This window comes from Vollenhovia emeryi, unplaced genomic scaffold (assembly GCF_000949405.1).
Source record: "Vollenhovia emeryi isolate VEMERY1.0 unplaced genomic scaffold, V.emery_V1.0 DF939185.1, whole genome shotgun sequence".
NCBI lineage: Eukaryota > Metazoa > Arthropoda > Insecta > Hymenoptera > Formicidae > Vollenhovia > Vollenhovia emeryi.
In genome coordinates this window covers 19540-39084 of record NW_011967181.1, presented here as the reverse complement: position 1 = coordinate 39084, position 19545 = coordinate 19540, and the positions used below count along the sequence as shown (strand labels likewise).

At 49.0% G+C, this 19545-nt stretch overlaps 5 protein-coding genes across 10 annotated transcripts in view; 2 read left to right on the top strand and 3 right to left on the bottom strand.

Annotated features, from left to right (window-relative positions):
- Window positions 1-274, bottom strand: part of LOC105562595 (DNA-binding protein RFX2) — an 11744-nt gene extending 11470 nt beyond the window's left edge. Inside the window, exon 1 of one of the 2 annotated variants that reach the window (XM_012013563.1) lies at window positions 199-274. In XM_012013563.1, the coding sequence (XP_011868953.1) occupies window positions 199-208 (10 nt within the window). In that variant the 5' untranslated portion in view covers window positions 209-274. The remainder of the gene's footprint in view (window positions 1-198) is intronic. The other variant, XM_012013567.1, reaches the window with a different exon arrangement.
- Window positions 275-1889: 1615 nt separating this feature from the next.
- LOC105562591 (sorting nexin-7-like) lies at window positions 1890-5852 on the top strand. The gene is made up of 7 exons (XM_012013552.1): window positions 1890-2312; window positions 3031-3186; window positions 3274-3384; window positions 3519-3683; window positions 3742-3937; window positions 4019-4293; window positions 4520-5852. The coding sequence occupies exons 1-7, from the start codon at window positions 2142-2144 to the stop codon at window positions 4877-4879; spliced, it is 1434 nt and encodes a 477-aa protein (XP_011868942.1). The 5' UTR covers window positions 1890-2141; the 3' UTR covers window positions 4880-5852.
- Window positions 5388-10701, bottom strand: LOC105562592. 2 transcript variants are annotated; one of them, XM_012013553.1, is made up of 10 exons: window positions 10450-10701; window positions 9915-10033; window positions 9039-9284; window positions 8824-8963; window positions 7257-8720; window positions 6974-7183; window positions 6782-6891; window positions 6439-6653; window positions 6053-6309; window positions 5388-5980 (listed from the first exon to the last, which is right to left on the bottom strand). In XM_012013553.1, the coding sequence occupies exons 1-10, from the start codon at window positions 10609-10611 to the stop codon at window positions 5877-5879; spliced, it is 3027 nt and encodes a 1008-aa protein (XP_011868943.1). In that variant the 5' UTR covers window positions 10612-10701; the 3' UTR covers window positions 5388-5876. The 2 variants fall into 2 exon arrangements, with proteins under 2 accessions (XP_011868943.1, XP_011868944.1); XM_012013554.1 differs by lacking the exon at window positions 5388-5980 and having other exon boundaries at window positions 6161-6309; window positions 6464-6653.
- Window positions 10702-10832: 131 nt separating this feature from the next.
- Window positions 10833-13848, top strand: LOC105562593 (vacuolar protein sorting-associated protein 33B). Of its 4 annotated transcripts, XM_012013556.1 has the most exons (8): window positions 10846-10961; window positions 11282-11357; window positions 11537-11792; window positions 11864-12087; window positions 12151-12657; window positions 12732-12962; window positions 13103-13428; window positions 13513-13848. In XM_012013556.1, exons 3-8 carry the CDS (start codon window positions 11635-11637, stop codon window positions 13774-13776), a joined length of 1710 nt encoding a protein of 569 aa, XP_011868946.1. In that variant the 5' UTR covers window positions 10846-10961; window positions 11282-11357; window positions 11537-11634; the 3' UTR covers window positions 13777-13848. The 4 variants fall into 4 exon arrangements, with proteins under 4 accessions (XP_011868948.1, XP_011868947.1, XP_011868946.1 ...); XM_012013558.1 differs by lacking the exon at window positions 11282-11357 and having other exon boundaries at window positions 10833-10924; XM_012013557.1 differs by lacking the exon at window positions 11282-11357 and having other exon boundaries at window positions 10845-10961.
- On the bottom strand, window positions 13789-19342 carry LOC105562594 (eukaryotic translation initiation factor 3 subunit C). The gene is made up of 15 exons (XM_012013560.1): window positions 19246-19342; window positions 18781-18886; window positions 18541-18673; window positions 17850-18134; window positions 17666-17763; window positions 17449-17576; window positions 16943-17356; window positions 16623-16832; window positions 16387-16540; window positions 16092-16307; window positions 15737-16016; window positions 15454-15647; window positions 15174-15377; window positions 14957-15095; window positions 13789-14211 (listed from the first exon to the last, which is right to left on the bottom strand). The coding sequence occupies exons 2-15, from the start codon at window positions 18871-18873 to the stop codon at window positions 14072-14074; spliced, it is 2688 nt and encodes an 895-aa protein (XP_011868950.1). The 5' UTR covers window positions 18874-18886; window positions 19246-19342; the 3' UTR covers window positions 13789-14071.
- Window positions 19343-19545: the final 203 nt, after the last annotated feature.

The window sequence follows — 19545 nt, the reverse complement described above, 5'->3', positions numbered from 1 at the left end:
AGGGAGACGGTCTCTCCGCGAGTCTCGGCGTCCACGCGAGCACGTCGCGCCGTGCGACCGCCGGCGGAGCGAAACGTCGGCGTCCCCGCCGTCGGCTCGACGTGCTCGACGGCGACGTGAAGGCTCCGCGAGCGGGAACGGCGACAGACGGGAGTTCGCCTGTCTCTGTCTCTCTCTCTCTTGCTCTTTCGCACTCACCTGTCTTCATGAATGGCGTGTGCTCGAACGCAGCGGCGCCCGGGCGCACTTGCGCGGCCGAACGACGTGTCCCTCCGTCGTCGTCGTCGTCGTCGTCGTCGTCGTCGTCGTCGAGCGGGCGCGCTCTCTACCTCCCTCTCTCTCGCTCTCCCACCCGCGCGCGCGCGCGCTCCTTCTCTCTCTCGCCCTCGTTGCTTCCTCGGTCTCGAAGGCGACAGTCAGGACCCGTCACCCAGGAAACCGCGCGCCGCGGTCGGCTCGCAGGGCTCGCTCGCTCACACGCACGCACACACGGCGCCGGCACGGAGCGCGAAAAGAGCGGGGCGACACACTCCGACGAACCCCCTGCACTTTGTTGTGGACGGCTGGCCGGAGTAGTGTTGCTTGTCTGCTGCTACGGTCGCCTTGGCTACGGCATCACTGACCGCGTCACGCGCAGGGCCGTGCGCGGCGCGCGCGGAGCCCCGCGCGTCAGCGGGTGGCGGCGCGAAAGCCCTCTCCTCCTCCTTCCTCCCGCCCTCTCGTGCTCGGCGCGTTCCTCGACTCGAGCCGTCGTCGTCGTCGTCGCCGAGAGAACGACGATTTCTGCGTGCGCGCGGTCTCCTTCGTCTTTCGCGCGGTCGGCGCGAACGCGAGACGCCGCGCGAAATTTTATATCGACGATTCAAATTGAGATACTCAAACTGCGAAATTTGTCTTATCCGCCGCTACTCCGGTTTCTCGCGGCGCCGGAGCGAGACGTCCGCAACGCGGATGATTTTGACAAGTTATACAATCATTCGTTGGACTTGAGAAAAGACTGTAGAATCGCCCAGTGAGAAATGACTCGACGTTCGATGTCGAAGCGCTGGGAAAGATCTCGCAGAACGACGGTGTTTCGGCGCGGAAAATCGTTATTTAGCTTCCGGTTTTCAAGCAGTCCTCTTCGCTTCGAGATCTTCGGGGAGAAAAGCTTGGGTTTTCGCAAAGACCGCGGAAACGATAGATTCGAATCGGTCGACGGGACTCGCGTTTAACGCAACGCGATTTTGAAATTAGCGCCGCGAGACAGGGCGCGTAACGATTTCGTAAGGGCGAGTGTTTCCGGCCTGAAACCGCTTTGAAACCGCGAGGGGGTGGAACGCGATCGGCCGGGGCCGATAATGCGCGAATCCCTTTTCGGTCGCCGTCGATTACGTCGATGGCGCGTGGACGCGCGTCATAATGCGGCTATCCGGCGCCATCTGTGTCGCGCTCACGCACACGCTACGCCAATGACGTAACTAGCAGCGCCAGCTAGCCGCCACTCGTTTCTCTCGTTTCCAATTGCTTTACGGCTCATCTTTATTAACGTGGAATTAACTGCAATCTAATAAATTACTATCATCGCGCCACTCAGCGCTCAGGATTTCTAGTAATTTTTATTAGAGATTGTTAATGATTTTTAATTGACTTTTAGTCAATCTGCATTGGTAAAAATGGACACGAATTAACGACACCGAGAATGATTTAAAAAAAAGAGAGAGAGAGAGAGAAGACTGCTCTACTCCTCGGAAAAGAAAAAGAGAGAAGACGATCCCCACCGTCGCGGGATCGCCATCGATTTTCGCCGACTCTCCGCTCGCGCGCTTTTCATCTCGCTAAGGTCTCACCGAGAACGCGGCCCTCGTCTCGGAGGGCGATTTATTCGCCCCGAAAAAACGCCGTTTCCCCGAAGGCGCCAACGGATTGCCGTGCACGTCGCACGTTGCACCACGACCGGGGGAGAGGGGGATGTGGGTCAATCGGGCCCTTACACACCCGACGCGAAGTTGGCCGTAGCATTTTGAATCGATGATCGATGTGCGCGTCGCTCGCGCGGCGCCTGCGTCCAGCTGTCGCCTGCCAGCACTTGTCGGACTGTTGTCTCGCGAGGGCGGCCCGTGCGTGATCCGCGCCTTGTCCTGAGCGTCGTCGGGGGAAAAATGATGACCTCGTCGGAAACGTCGGAGGTGGCGAACCCGGTAGGCGAGAAGGGCGCCGAGGACTCGGCGATCCTGGAGGTGAGCTCCATGGCGGTGGGCGGGATCGTCAAGCAGGAGAGCCGCGACGCCGACTACCTGTCCAACTGCAGCACCTCCATCGAGGGATCCGTGGTACGTAGCGTGACATAACCTGGAGGACTCTCACCCTCGACCGTCTCCCCGGTGCCCCGCGGCCGTTCGCGTTGCCCTGAAAGGGAGATCGGTTAATTGTAACAGAGACAGCACCGATACACAGCCGACACGCCATACGCGAACGTTCTCAAGTTGCAGCCCTGAAGCCTGATCTACACTGTGCTCCTTGCGTCCAGAGACAGTCTACTTTTTGTACAAGCAATCAAAGTGCTTCAAGAATTAGTCGACAATTCACAGTTGTGCCATGTACAATGTAGATTTTGTCAACCTGCCGAAATTTTATAAACGTACTTACCGGCCACAAAACAGAATGTATCTAGCAAACACAATAGCTGCTTTCCTTTTACACTCAAGCGATACTGAGTCACTCAGTTATGCGAGTATTTTGTACTCAGATGTGACGTCATTAATGTGAGTCTATTAAACTCGCTAAGGCACACGGTCTTGATCGTGTGCAAAAACTCAGTTGAATCTGGTCGAATCTCACTTCTCAAGAATCAAAAGGAACGTGCATTCAACTGAGTTATGACGTTACAAGTGAGTTTTCATGTAAAAGGAAAGCAACTATTGTAGGGCGTGACTCTGCCTGCGGACCATTTGATGCTACAGATGCCTCCAAGCTTTTTCTTCCTCTCCTTCCTTCCCGCGAAGAGAGAGTAGAAGTGAACTCTGAAGCTAAACTTGCACAATTTCATAGGTCGCGTCTCCTTCCATCGATAGCTTCTCCACTCTGCCGGACCAGGAGATATCGGACTTCCAGACGGACTCGCGAGATCTGCAAGTAAAAGTGGACAATCCGCAGAAACATCTGGAAACTCTCGAGACGTATATCACATTCCGCATAACGACCAGAGTACGTACCGTTTCGTTGCCAGAGTATGATTTCGTTAATCTGGTTCTGGGAGCCGACGTAACGTAATCGTGTAAAACGATCCCGCAGACGACGCGTCCGGAGTTCGAGGAAGGGGAGTACGTGGTTCGCAGGCGATACAACGACTTCATTTGGCTGCGCCAGAAATTGGTGGACGTCTATCCGACACACATTATACCAGTAAGCCGCTACTTTCGATGAGCGAGATATACGCCGTGTGCGAGCTGCAATTAAATGAGAAACGTCAAGCGAATGTAAAATAACCGTATGGATCGAGAAGAGGGAATTACTTATGAATTCTGGTTTCGTTGCAGCCAATGCCAGGCAAGCACACGCTGCTCGCCCAACTGGATCGTTATTCCAAGGAATTTATCATAGCGCGCATGAAGCTTTTACATATATTCCTCAACAGAGTGGTGAACCATCCTATTCTCAGTTGCGACAAGAATCTCCATATTTTTCTCACGACGAAACCTTCGGTAAGTGCGACGTCGCTGTGGCGGTGCAGTGTCGATTTTTAATCTGAATCGATCGCAGGAGTTTCTTGTTCATCGGAAAAATCGCGGGAACGTCCTCGGAAAAGTGACCGACTCCTTGCAAAATATAGCGAGTACTTATACGATGAAGCAGCGTCACCTGGAGTTCGAGCAGATCCGAGACTATTGTACAGCGTTGGGCGAAAAGTTGTCGGCCATAGATAAGATCAATCATCGCATACACAAAGAGAGACAAGGTGCGCACAAATGTTGTATACATATGTACGTGGCAAAATAGCTCTCGGCTGTTTCTGACGTTGTGCACTGTGACGCGATAGATTACTTGTTGGAGCTTCATCAACTGCATCCCATATTCACGCTGTGGGCAACGTCGGAACCGGAACTCGCGCCCATTTTATTGGCGATCGCTAAGGCGGTAGAAGCGAACGCAATGGCTCATCAGAAACTTCTGGAGAACGTTCCTAACGACGAACGCGAGTACGTTTCATACATCGAGGCGGTCAAGAACGCATTGTCCCGGCGCGACTCGATGCAGATCGAATACGAGTTAACGGTCGACGTATTGGCGAAGAGAAGATTGGAAAAGGATCAGGTACAAGTCTCGCTTATATCTTCCTCTTTTTCTTTTAATCTCTTCAGATTGAAGTTTGCTGAAAAACAATGTCAAAATGTATGTAATAACAGCTTATAATTCTTCGTGATATAAATGTAGAGTCTTAGATCTTTAAATGTAAGGGGATTAATCGACACTATCTACATTTCTATATTGCTAGAAAGGCGGACGAACTTGTAGCTACATTTAATTGCACTCGTAACAGTTGGTAGGAAACACGAGCTACACGATTCCCGCGCAAGGCTGGGGCGGATCTTTATGGAAGGCGGAGTCACGCGATGAGAAATTGGAGAGACTCGGCCAGACCATCCCGCGATTAGCCAAGCAAGCGGAGATACTGCAGGATCGCGTGGAGTGCGCGAACGAGAATCTACGAAGCGACTTCCAGAGGTGGAACGTGGAGAAGCAGCAGGATCTGAAGAATATGCTGATCACGATGGCGGACCGACATATCAGACACTATCAGCAGTGCATGAACGCGTGGGAGGACATTCTCACCGGCCTCAAGTTGGACGGAATCGGATCCGACGTAAACGTAGGGCCGCCCGTTAAGATACCCGTTTGAACCGCTAGTCTCTTCGCCACTCAAAAGGATACATAGAATAAATATTCGTTTAAAATACGAGTATAATACACGAGTTAACAAAAGTCTCTATTAAATAACGACACAAAGTTTATTACAATCTAAAAAAAAAACTGATATATCATCAGCTTCGATATCATTGCTTTTGAAACTGAGTCGTCGCTTCGAAATCTCGAAAAAAAGATTGTGCGATATTTGCGAACCGGAAACTAACGCATTTTAATGACGAGAGCTGCATTTAATGTATAATACGCCAATATCAAAATTCTATTTCCGGAGAATTCGCCTTTACGATACAATAATCTTGTGATAATGTGAAAAATTAAGTATAACGCATTTGGTCCTACACGCGGGACAAATCTCGGTGTACGTCATGTACACAAGGGAAAATTTTCCGACGTTCTTCTCTTCGTTAGAGATTTAGATCATCAAATTAATTTTGGGGACCAAAGTATATCGAGGCAGTTATCGCCATTCCCTTTTCTCTTTCTTACTTTGAATCACATTACAATACATTTATTGACAATCAGTTTAGTCACCTATATCTACTAGTTACCAAAGTACAGTAGTTACCATGATAGCGTAGATAGCGTCAATGTATAGTATACAGCACTGGTAAATTTTACAAATTGGAGCAAAAACGCTTTGCGAGAACTTCGTTGTATCGTTAATTAGTACCTTTAGTCTATGCTTCTAAGTTATGAACAAGTCGCACCGCACTGAATCGATTCCACTTAGTAAAACGTGGAAACAAAAAGACGTAGCGAGAGTCCTATATGGCTTACACATTCCGTGTATCCGTTATTTATGCTCGAAAAGGAAGATACTCTTTGCTGCTAACAGTGTCGACTATTAACAATGCGGAGTATATTTCTATACATTATACGCCGCGACTCGGCGAGTTGGCAAAAATGGCGGAGTTTGTATTAATAAATAAATTATTGTTTGCAATTAAGTGCGATGACTCCTGCGTTCTTCCTCACTCCATTAAGGCGTCGTTCGTACGTTCTACGTAGTATTCCAGCGGCGTTATGTAGAACTGCACTAGATTGTCCAGATCGGTGAGCTTTGTCAGAGACTCGCCTGCAACGGATTTGCTGTTACGCGACGATTCTCCATAAAGATTCAACAAACTCCTCGGGGGGAGACACTGACCTGTTAGACTCATCTCGTTGTGAAGGAAGCGTACTGTGTGCGCGTACGGCTGCTGTATCTTCTCCCGCAGCTGCGTAGCCAGACGACGGGTCGGATTCCACAACTGACTACGAAAATTCGGTATGTTTGCGATGGTCGGCTTCCAGCATTCCGGCTTCACCTCTTCCATTGGTAACACGTCTGTTATCCTGTACTCGCTCGTGTCGATGTTCCACGTGAACTTACACCCGACCTCGTATTGCTTCCTCTCTTGCGAGCTGCATCGTAATCAATTTGTCAAAACTGTACCCGCGATGACTTAAGACGTAACGTGCGACAGTTTGTGCAAAGTAATCGTGCAAAGGAATCGACGACTTAAAATGTAGTAGGATGACATGTGTGCTTACCATTGCGTTTGGCTACATAACTCACTTGCTTGAATTTTCATTATGTGCAAACATATAATGTCGCCGGTAAGCGCGCACACGTCGATTATTTCGATATCGTAGTCGCTGCAGTGCCAATACTTTTTCTTGAACCTCGAGCAGATCCAATCTGCTATGTGGTGAGAAAAAGTCTCAATATCGAAACTCAACTGTGTTATAGAAACACATGGCACTATCTGAAAGTATTTTTCATTATCTTGGAGACACGTTAGCGTTTTATTCGCAGTTATTCTTTCACCGATTATCTCGATTGCCCAGGGAGATTCGTCTCGCGGAAAATCATATATTTCGAAAGGATAATTACCAGTTTTTCCGCTTTACTATTGCTGATCATCTGCATTTGAACATATCCGGAGCCATGCACGAGCATCGGAAGTACACACTGGTAACTTACATAGCCCCCTGTCTCTTCGTCTGCAAGCATTGCGAACTCGACGTTAATTGCAATTAAAACGTGACAATGAACTTGGAAATTACGTGAACGTTGAATGTATACCTTCCACATCTGTGATGACCGATATTATCTCGTCGTCGAGCTCTATGTAGCTTCGTTTAAAACACGCGGTGCACTTTATCAAAGGATATTGCAAGTTATTTCTAGGTACCAACGGCGAGAAATTCGGGCAACACTTGCCGACGCGGTCTCTGTGCACGCTCCCGTTGGACAGCTGATTCTGATTCAATGGTCGCAGCACACTTTTCTCGGCTGGAAAAACGCACAAGGCTCTTACTCGATTCGAACTCTCCGCTCAGCTTCGACAACGCCCGTGAGATTATACCTGATTCGGTGTTGGACAAGTCGCTGGCTACACTAATATCTTGAGCAAGATTCAATTCGTCCGACTCGCTCTGATCCGAGTCGACCCAGTGCCTTCGGCCGTTGGGCAGAACCGGCGACATTGCCGGCGAGGAGGGAATCTGATGTATGGAGCAGGTACCGCGATGCCTGAACTGATCGCGTATGTGCTTGAAAGGAACTATGTTCTCCGCGTCCTCCGTCTCGTCGCAAAACTCGTACTTCTTGTCGGCGAGTCGGCGCTTCCTGAACGAACTCAGCTTCTCGCACGTCGTCTCCTGCGCCTCGTCGGTGAACTCGTACGCCTTCTCCGCATCAAGGATGAGCTTGTGCGTCGCTCTCGTCGTCCTCGTCGACGGGGCCGGCACGGGCGGAGGCGAGTGCAGATTCGATCTCTTGCGCGGGCTCGGGTAGCGAAACGATCGGGCGATAGGCGGCGACATCAGGCGGGACGAGCACGAGGACGACGGGCTGATCGACACGGATTGCAACGGCGAGTTTATGGAAGCCACGGAGTTGTCCTGCTGCGAAGCACCGGGCTGCGGCGAGTTCGGGCGTTGCTGGCTGCTACCGCTATTACGCTGGACCGGGATTCTGTGACTAGATTCCGAATTGCGAGTGCGCAGGATGTCCGACGGCGGGGTGAGTATCGGCGACGACCACGTCATCGTCTTGAGATCAGAGGGCAATCTCTGCGGCGTCGAGCGCGGCGAGCACGACGGGTGTTTCACCAGCGTGATCAGATCGCTGCCGATGTTCAGCTCCTGCGACGTGTCCTCGCAGAAATCCTGCAGGATCTTGTCCCGCACCGAGATGGCCGTCTGCTCGACGCCGGCCGGCCGCGACACCGGGCTGCCGTTCCGGCTGTTATTCCGGCACTTGCACTCGGCCGCCCCGTCCGAGCATTCGCACGACTTAACGTTTAAAGCGCCCGCAGCGGTAGACTTACTATTTATATCACAGACATAGTCGCTTTGATTACTGCTTGAGGTATTTAATGGCAAATCGCGCCCTAGCTTATCGTCTAACTTAATTGGCTCGTCTAGAAAGTCGTGCTCCAAGCTGGACTCGCATTTCGGAGATCGATCGACGCACTCCGGCGTGCTCACTTTCTCGTCCGAGCTCTCGTACCGCTCCGCCCTCGCGGAGTAGTCCATCTCCTCGACGTCGCTCATGTCGAGCGGGATCGTGTCCGGAACCACGGGATCGTGCATGACGCTGTCCGGTTTATCGCACGCCCTCTGATTCTTCGACTTAGGTACATTTAAATCTACCCTGAGAACATGTAGGAAGTTCCCCGTGTTGACCACCACGTGATTCCAATAATTCAGGCACACCGTGGCACGAAACTTCGGGTATGGTGAGATTACTTCGTAAGTCGTGTGTACCGTAAGGCCATGTTGCAGACAGTTGCACCGCACGCAGCCGTCCCAGTTGGCGGCCAACTCTGTACGACAAGGTGCAATTAATCCCATTGCGATCGCGCTGATGCAAGTACAACATTTTACCCGCGGCTCTCCCCTGAGAAAGTACCGCAAGTCAATCACTACCTTCACCCTCTTCCTCGTACGACGCAGCAACCTTCAGGCAATCCTTGCAGTTCTCGAGTGACGGCACTGTCGTTACAGTTAAATACGCTCTATCAGTCGGTTGAAAATGTAAGAAATTTCCTGCGCTGCACTGCACTGTGCTGTAATAGACAAATAATATTACTGATTCGCCTGTTTCCTTCCGCAGCCGCTCGGCGAAATTCAACAATACACACCAGAGGCCGTGAATCACAAGCTTATTCCGCTCCATCGGCCACTGCGATATAACTATGTTCAATTCCCTATAAATTGTGTAATTGCCGAACAACGTGACTTCGGCGACCTTGCGGGCCACGCGGTTGGGCGTGAAGGCCCACCAGTGCAACAAATATTTGTACAAGGACGTGTTACTGCCGACGTCCAACGTATAGGTATACGTGAGCAGGAACTGGCCGCATTGCGTCAATCCCATAACAATGTGCCTTGCAAAACAGAAATATCTTCACAATCGGACACATTTGTCTAAGCTAGAACAGGAGGTCGCCTTCGCTTCTCTGCATTGGCGAGTCAAGACTGATCTACAATGCGCTCTTTATTAGAAACATTCTATCTTGTAGAGTCAACAAGCGTAAAACATTTTTCGACAACGTACCGTTTGTCTGCTTGCGCAAATTTTGCAAACCTATTTATTCGCTGCAAAATAGAACGTTTCTAGACGCGAACGACACTTCGTAGATCAGGCTTTAACGTCGCCTTTCGCTAACCCATTTCTCGCCAGCTCGTGTCACTCGAATTCTATCAGGAAGACAAAGTCACATTCCTCTCGTCTCGTTCTAGGCCGGACTACGGTTACATCCGATGAGAAATGGGTCAAAATTTATCAAACGTTTCTAGATGCAGCCAACACTTTGTAGGTCAGCCTTCAACATCGCTCGCCGTTTACGCTAAACCCATTTTCTCGGCGACTCGTGTCTCTCGATTTCCATTGGAAAGATAAGATCACGGGGCACTTTTGTGACAACAATCAACGTTTCTCCCGCCTAGGCTGCAGACTACGGCTGCGATGAGAAATGGGTCAGACGAGTTCTGTGCGGCGTCGAGTCGGAGCTTACCCGGCCTCGAGCGCAGACTTGGGGATTATGTGCAGGAGATGGAAGTGCCGCCACTTGGGTACAGCCATGAACAGCCTCTCCTCCGAGGCGTAATTGTGCGCCGACAGGCATCCTCTCGTCTGTAAGCAAAGATCACGCCAGTCACCGTCGCGTCACGTCCTGCGCGAAGCGGCCGCCTACGTAAGCCGGCCGCTCTCCGGCGCGCGACTCCCCGAGCGCGAAACGGACTCTTCCCGCGTACGCGCCGGCGGGCCGACGCGATTCTCCCGAGAAGTTGGAGGGGAAAAAAAAAAAGAAGACGAAAGCTCACAGCGTCCACGGAGGAGGAGTTGCCTCCGCCGCGGCGCGACGCGTGCGATGTCGCGCGAAGCGAGACGGGCCGGGGCGGCCGAGGGACCGCGCGTCCCCGCCGGGGCCGCGGGCCTCGTCGCGGTCGAGGAGTCGCCCACGACGGGCCCGCGGCCGAGGCGCCTCGGGGGCCTGTCACTCGCCCGCGGCCGACTCGGGTCGCGCGCGGGTCCGCGAGGCCGCCTACCTCCCTTATCAGCAGCTTCTGCAGGAGGTTCCGCTTGCTGCGACGGTGCGACGGGCACGGCTTGCGCCCCACCACGACATACTCCGACTTTTCCGACGTAATGTCAGAGAAACACTCGTTGCAGCAGTCCGAGGTAGTGTCGGAAGACGACGCGTCCGCCATTTTTAAATAACCTCGCTCGCTCGCGCTCGCTCGTGGTGGCGTCGAGTACGCTCGCGTGGCGCGCGCGATTGGCGGCGCCGCTCGTCTCGTCTCGGTGTGTGGCGGTGCGGCGGACGAAAGGGGGAACGCGGGGATCGCTCCGCGCCGGCTCCTCTCTCAGGCCCCCCCTCTTCCTCGCGTGTCATCGGTGGCGACGCACGGACGTGCGTCATGCGCGCGCGACTCGCACCGCTGCGCGTCCGTTGGCGACACGTCGAGCGTCCGCGTGTCGACGCGCGATCCCGCGGCTCGTCCCGCCGAGTAATCTCCTCGGGTCTCTGCTTTTTTTTTTTATTTATTTTACGAACGCGGTAATTTTCTCAGCTTTTCTTCGAGCCTCCTGTCGCCTTTGTCTCTGCGATTGTGCGTGTCGCGGATATAAACGCCCGTCGCGTTCAAATTTTGGTCGATGCAGGAGATGGCATCAGATTGACCAAAATTTGACAAATTTGGTCAATGTGACATCAAACTGACATCATCCTGACTTTTTGTTCTCCTTGGGGAAAAAACATTAATGTTGCCACTCGATTGCCCGAGTTCACTCTCAAATTTGGGTGTTTACGCCCAAATTTGAGAGTACATTCGGACAATCGAGTGTTGACACTCAAAACTCGAGTGTTTTTTCCGTAAGGGGACACGCTTGAGATCATTCCAAGTATTGTTTTCAAACGGAGGAGCATTTGCGACGCTAATCAAGTCTGGAGATAGTTAAGTTACATTTTACATTCGTAGTTGCACTTATTCCTTAAAAAAAACAAGTCTGCTACCTTCTTGCGGAGAGAAAAGAATGGGAGCAGCTCTCTTATGCTACCTCTACGTAACTTTCTTACAGTGATGTATTTAGCGCACAACGCGCGTATGAAACAATTGTAAATATATTTTACAGGTATGAAAGACATCCACGAGGACAATCAGCTTTAGCGATCACTTCTTCTGAGGAGCGCTGTGTCGCGCGTACTACAATTTACTTGCGAATAGAACAAAATGGACATCACGTTGGACGATAAACTGTCCGCGCTGCAGCAGATCAGCCAGCAGAAGCTCGTGAAGATACTGGACACCATCCCAGGGACGAAGGATCTGATAATAGAACAGAAGCTGATGAAGATACTGGACAGTTTCGTAGGCGTGACCGTGCTGAGGTAAACGCTCTTACATTCTGCAACCACGTTTTACTAGCGATCCGCAAATAATTGCGCCGATTTGTGTTTAGGCGCTACGGAGTGGACAAGATTTATAAAATGGAGGAAGGGCTGAAGCCGTCGAACAGTCAACGTATATTCTTAGTGTCCAACAACTTGATCGCGTGCAAGAGGGTCCTAGATCAAGTGCAGTCCGAGATATCCCTCGCCGGCAGACCTCACGTCGGGGTGTGCCATCATTTGTTGGTCGTGCCGTTCGTCCCGCCTGTGTTACACAGCCTAGTCGAGGAGGAAGGTCAGCCAAGTCGCGCCAAGTCACGTACCGTCTAGCTTTGTAACGGCAGATCCGTTTGTTCAGGCTTGTCCGAGCTGGTTACGTTGCGGACGTTATCCGTCGAGTTCGTACGATTAGACGGAAACGTTTTGTCCATGGAAAATCCAGTGTTCATCGACCTCTACTATCACAAGGACACCAGTCCTCTGCGCGCATTGGCGCGCAACCTGTGGTCGTTGCAGCTGATACTCGGCTCGCCGAGGCTCTCGCTCCTCCTCGGCAAGCACAGCCAGCAAGTGGGCAAACTGATGGAATCCATGGAACAGAGCCTGGGCTCGTCCAGTCTGGGAAACGAGATCGGCGCCCTCATTGTGATGGACAGGAGCTTCGATCTAGCCGCGGCTCTTCTCACGCCCGTAACGTACGCGGGCTTGCTGAACGAGGTGATGGAGGTGAACGTCGGCACGGCGACGTTGGACAAGTCGCAGACCAGATTGGATCCGAGTAAAGATCAAATATACGGAGAAGTGAGAGACACGCCCTGCAGCGACGTTTTCCCCATTTTACACGGGAAGGCTAAGTCACTTAAATGTATTGACTTTTAATCGCTTAACCATCATCCTTCTCGCTCTGTCGATATTTTTAATAACCGGCCCGCGCATCAGCCGAACAGGAGGCGGTACAGACGATGAAGCTGAACGAGATGGAGAGATACGTGTCGACGAGGTTGCAGAGGACCAGAGACACGACCCGGCAATTGGCATTCCATATATCCGCGTGCCAGACCATCACGGATACGTTAGGCTCCGAGTTCCAAGTCTTGCAGACGATCGAGAAACTGATGCTCGACTGCAGGGACCGGAAGGAATGTTTGAGCTACATCGAGAGAAATATAGGTGCACTTTTCAACGCTGAAATTAAACTACACATTTATAGTTAATTATATATACTTATATTTAGATGTATAGCGGCTGTCAGAATTGAATTGGAATTGAAATGTGATTTAATTACAGTTAAAGCCAAACACTTTTTGCAGACGAGCACGCGCTACGATGTTTGCGTCTCCTGTGCCTGTTGTCCATCACTACCGACGGTATCACGCAGAGCGAGCTTCAAAATATTCAAAAGCTCCACCTCCATACCCACGGTTACCAGCATATCCCGCTCTTCTACAAGCTGCGTACAGCCGGCTTGCTGAAGTACAGAAACGAATACATTTTACACAAACTGCCCAACTGGAGCAGCGAGTGGAGCAGCAACGCGCAAAAATTGAAGTTGTTACCCAGTTATTCCAAACGGGCCGATCAGAACGGTCGTACCTGTCCTAGCTACGTGTTCAACAACGCTTATGTACCCGCGATAGTTCGTATTTCATTCTTCTTATATTATCAATCAAGCGATGCGCAACCGTGCGATATTAACGTAATATCATTTAACGTGTCACAGGCACAAATATTAAACATCGTGTCGAATCAGGAGAAGGATCCTCGCAGCTTCGAGGATCTGACGAATTTAGCAAACTGTGCTGTAAACGGTCATCGGGGAGCGTTATCGCCAAAAATGGTTGTCATCTGCGTGATAGGTGGTGTTACCTGCGCAGAGATAGCGGCCTGTCGACTCATAGAGAAATCCACAGGGATACGCCTCGTCATTACGTCCGATACTATTCTAACGGGTAACAAACTCGTCCAGAGGATACAAAAGATATGAAGACTCGTGGCGTCCATCGAGAATGTAAAAATCTTATCTTTTCGTACAACAAATAGATAAAAGATCGTACATATTCGTTTTATGTAAATTATTACAATACCTTTTTCTGGCTGTTGTGGTCCCGCGATTGCGGGATGCAACAAATAATTCTGCATGTAACAACAAAATACGATTGCTGTTTGTATACAATGTCATCGGTATTATTTATGTATTACTGGTGCTTAAACGATTACAATGATGTTTCGATCCCCGAATTCTCATTTCGCATCATTTTAATATCGGTATTACTATGCACTTAATAATTCCGATTCTCTTCCCGATTACGATCACGATCGCGATCGCGATCGCGCCTCTGTCGGCCCCAATCCTGCCCTGGACGATTGTAACTCTGACGATCGCGGAAATTGCCTTGGTTTCCTCTTGAGAAGAAGTTACCTGCAAGAATTTATATTTAATATAAACTAGAAGACTATGCTGTATTATATCATGAGATATATCGGAAAACATACACTAAAGTAAATGAAGAAATATATAGTTTCGAAAGAAATTGGCGTTTGTATAAGCTAAAAATCAACCACGCTCTATTTATCATTGCAGCAAAGTATTCCAAATTATCTCGAGCCGATCAAATAAAACTTAAAATAATTTGAGTTGTGCTTCCTGCTTCCTTCCACTCTCACTCTATTGTCGTATTGTATTCATGTATAGCGTTATACTTTTCATTACATTAACTTGATTGAATTTTAATTAACGTACAAATTTATCTTTAAGTCAGAGTTGGTCGAATCGGTTCAAGTCAGGTCAGATCAGGGGGTCTATTACGGTTCTCGGATTGGGTGAAAATGACGAAAGTGAGCGGCTCTGTCTCTTACTAAAGGGACAGTTAGAAAGAGACAAAGCTACTCACTTTCGTCATTTTCACCCAATCCGAGAACCGTAATAGACCCCCAGGTATTTGTTTAGACTTGTTAAAAATAGCATATAAGTATATAAGAAACAAAAGCAACAATTTATTCAAATAAAACATTGTGATGAATTTGTTTAATTTTTGCAAAGGCAATTGTTTTGTGTAATTAAATTTAAACAATTTTGGTAGTATTCCAGTGGTCTCAATAGTCTCGATCAAAGATATTTCAAAGTAAGGATCATCGATAATACTTAATTCGTCTGTGCACAGTACCTTGCTTCATTTCGAAGATACGTTCGTTCGAATCGACAAAGTTGTTGACTTTATCCGTCAATTGCAGAGCCAACGATTGAAGGCGGCTCGGTTCGCTGCGGTGCATAACCACAGTTCCAGTTGGGTCGTCCAAAGATGCCTAAATTTATGAAAAGAGGAAATATGTTACACAGAACATTGCGTGAATCATTATACAACATAAAGACATTTCCAATACCATAAGCTCCTCGTTAATGATCATTTTACTGATAATCGAATGAACTATGGGCCGCTTCAACTGGAACATGTCCGCGAGCTTTGGCATCGAGATCGAATCGTACACATGCGAGTACGTGAACAGATAAGTCCTCAATGCCTCTTCCTTGATTAATCGCGTCAACATAGCTCGTACTTTGTCCGCTTGATGGAAGAGGTCCCACACCTATTCCGGTAAAACTAATTACTACATCGTATTCTAGATTTGGAAAAGAAGTTGCTAATGTAAATCTCGCTAATACCTTCGCGTTCATCTTTTCATTTATAATATAATTGTTGCATGCGGACCAATTTCCGTTACGCATCGCTTTGGCGGCAGCGACGACGTGCTCCCTCATAGATTCCGGAGGTCCGACTAACGACTGGCGTTCGCTGGATCTCAGTTGTTGGTAAAATGTCTTCGAGATCATTCTTCGTCTCGCGTCGAACTCGTGCGCTAGAATTAAACAATTTGTCGCGTGTAGGAAAACTCGCAAAAATATCTACGCAACCGTAAAAATATATTTATAATGTACTTAATCTTACCAGCCATATATGGAATTTCAATGAGCATTGCTGAAACAAGGTATACACACTCCAAAAGTTCTAGATTAATGTGCATGTGGAAAGGCATCTGCCTTTGCTTTTCGATCTTCTCCTGCTCTTTGCTACGCTCGTGCTGTCGTTGCGGGAGCAGACCTTGCGCCAGAAGTTCCTTCACTTTGCCCGTCACCATCAAATCAACCAAGCAGTTGTGGGAATCTTTAATATTCGCATGACGGAACGCACATAGTCCTAGATGGGCTATCGTACGATTGTATAGAATCTAGAAAAAGCAATAAAATAATTAATTTTCACATTTTTTCATAGAAAAAAAGTAAACACAGGTGCACATTCAAACCTGTGTAGCAGGATCAGAATGTTGGATAGTTTCCTGAAGATGTGACATCAGAATCAAATCGCGAGCTTGGAACCAGTTGTCATGAAGAGCATGGTGATAAATGTGCGAAAGAATCGCGCGAGTTCTCAACCGATCGGTGTTATCGTGGGCGTAAACATATTTGCATAGTTTTTCCATAACCTGCACGGACGTGATTACCTCTGCTCCCAGTTCACCCTAAAGCACATTCAATCATTGAGACAGTTCAATAAACCGGGAGAATCTTACAAGCATATAAATACTTGGCAAGATTTACCTCCTTTTGTTTCAGAACATTCGAGTCAAATTTGTAATACAAGTGCTCGATTTTACGAAGGTACACGCGACAGAGCTCGGACACAGTTCCTTGCCTCTCCAAATACTCTTGTACCTTATCAATTATGGCAGCAACTTGCTTCTCATCCTTCAATCTGTAGTAAGTAGATTTTGTTGAACAAAAAATAATAACAAGTCGTAAGTATGTCGCTCATAATTTCTCTCAAAAGTTACTACCTTTCCACGTATTCGTTGCTGTGTGGATCGCATTCCTTCAGCAGCTTTGTAAACTCCTCGTCGAGACGCTCTACCAGCGTCAACACGCAACCGTGTATCTTGTACGGCGTCGTTTCGAACTCCTCCATTTCTTCCACTATTGTTTCTGCTATTACCATGTCCAAGTTGCTCAGCAACATATCCAGCATCTCGGTAATACGCTCCAGTATTCTGCGACAAAAATATTTATCTACTTAACACCTTGCTTATTTCAAATCTTATATTTTAGAGAGCTTATAAATTGTATCTAGATATGAATTTCACACCAAAAAAATACGTACTTCGACCAATACTCCGGCTTCATAGCGTCAGAAACCTTTGGATTGTAATCGAATATGGAAGACACAATGGAAAACTTAATCTTCACGGTTACAGCCGGGCCGAGATTATGCGCGTCGGATATCAGTTGCAGCTCGTGCAAGAGCTCTATTTGCTCGCGTCTGTCCGTACGCTTTTTACCGCGAGCTGCAATTATCTCGGAAAGCTTCTTCAGCACCGCGCCGATATTAATCTCTGCGTCCTTGGCGAACATCTTCGGCTTCTCGGAGGGAATAGCCACACCGCCCTTGACGGTTTCCCACTCTCCTTCGCCGTCATCTTCGTCGCGTTTCTTCTTTCGGTCCTTTTCCTTGCGTTCTTTACGCTGCTCCTTCCTCTTCGCTTTATCCTCGTCGTCTTCCTGGGCTCCTGAAGCTCTAAAAAAAAATCAGTGTCATATAATGTGTCGCTAAATTTATTACTTTTCACTAAGTAGAAAACAATTTTATCACAGATTAAAGGGACATACTTCTTGATGAAACGCTCGCGAATATTCTGATATTGGCCTTCGTCGTCGCTACTTGTGCTCTCACTGTCGGAATCGCTGCCCCAGTCAGATTCGCTCTCGCTGCCGTCTTCGCCATCGGTCACAGTCTTCTGCAATGCAGCAACGCAAGGAAACCGGTTAATAAACAAATTATCTTGATCAATTCCTGGCGCTCGGGACTCTCGATCTTATAGTATACCTTGAACTTTGACACATCAGGTTCACTTGCTTCCGACCCCGCCTTCTTGAAAGCTATAGCGCTGTCCTCCTCTTCCTCAGATTCCATAAGCTCCTCGGCTGAAACGGAGATAATTCATTCTCTTTAGTCTTGGAAAGATCTGAACCGAAACGCGGATGATAAACATGTCTCATGGCAATCAAACCTTTCTCTTCTTCCTCGTCGTCGTCCTGATCGGGATTCTCCCTAAACTTGCCAATGTCCTCCTCAAAGTCCTTGTTGTACTTTCGCAGCTTCTGACGCAACGTCGAGAGCGACTTGGAATTGTTCTTGGACATGTTCTTGCGCCCGTCGCGGTCCTCCCACACCTCGTTGATGAAATCCTCCATCTCCACCAAGCACCTAACGTAAAATCGCGGTGTCTGTCCGAGCTCCTCCTTCGTGATCACGGGCAGAGCCTTCTGATAAGCTCGCATCAAGTCCTCGAAACCTAGAATCGCGAGAACAAGCACTCGTTACGACGGGGGCACTCGATCGTACCAACAGATTTAAAAAGGAAATTAATGACATTGGTACTTAAAAAAATTAACAAGTGAATGGACTCTCGAAATTAAAAATTACAGAGGTTTTAGGCTACGAGAGTCAGACGCGGTTACTAGCGCGCGTCGATATAATTATTAAAATATAAGTCTTGATTGACAAGTTCCGAGACGTGCGGTAACCGAAACGTCAGGAACACGTGATCGAGAAGTTTATTTCAATAATTATATTATATACCGCGTTTGACTCTCGTAGCCTAAATCCTTTGTAGCTGATCCTTCGTACTCGATCCACGCCGATCTGGTTCTCCGTCGCAGAAAACGTGACGGAAGACTTGCGAGACTGAAGTAACTTACTGGTCAACATGCTGCTCATGTCCTTGATCTTCTTGTAGTTCCTGATAAGTTTTATAAGATTTGCGATCTCCTCGTATCTCTTCTCCTTCGTGGAGCGCACAACGCGCTTCGTTTCTTCCTCGTCATCGCTGAACTGTGTAAGGAGACACCTTGCGTTATTTCGATAATACACCAACACGCCAGGGAAATGCCTGCCGACGGGAGTACGTTGAAAACTTGTGCCCGGGCTACGGTACTTACGGTGAAAGCTGTCGCGGGCGCCCTTGTCACCTGCTCCTCCTCGGACGCGCTATCGGACTCGGAATCCGAGCCAGTCGCGAAGAAACGGCTCATGACTGCGGAGGTTCTGTAAACGAGCAAGCAAGGTGTAAGAGGCGACTGGTACACTCGCTAGTTACGTCGCACCCACGACTCCAAGAATTATGCGCGACGCGACGAGATTACGCACAGACGCAGAACCGAGTCAAGCGTGAAATACGCCGGAAACCGTTTGACAACGTCGTACGTCTGGAAAATATCGGGCGCGACGTGGCGGAGTCAGCGCGTTTCCACGATCTTGGACACATGGGCCGCCTGTTCAACGTGCGCCCGCGCGTCCCCCCGATTCAATGTACGGCGCGTACGCAAAGGCGCGCAAACCGTCGGAGAACGCGCGCGGAGCAAAGGCGACGCGAGGTGCGACCAGTACACGAAATTCCTAATTACCGATTCTCTTCCTCGTGAAAGCAGACGCTGCGAGGTTATGCACTCCGCATGCGGGCGGTCGCGGCGGCGAATGGGCGGGTCACGTGACCCTGGGCACCGACCGAAGCGCCACGAGGAACATTTGGCGCGCGATTATGAACATACTTCGACGATCGCAATTTAATATCAATTTCTTTATTTATTATCATACTGCTTTAAACGAATATGCGGGTATTCACGACATGATGTATCTGGGGCGCGATTTTTCAATTGATTCGAAAGAGAAACGTACGCGAAAATCTCGCAGAAAAGTGAAAAGTC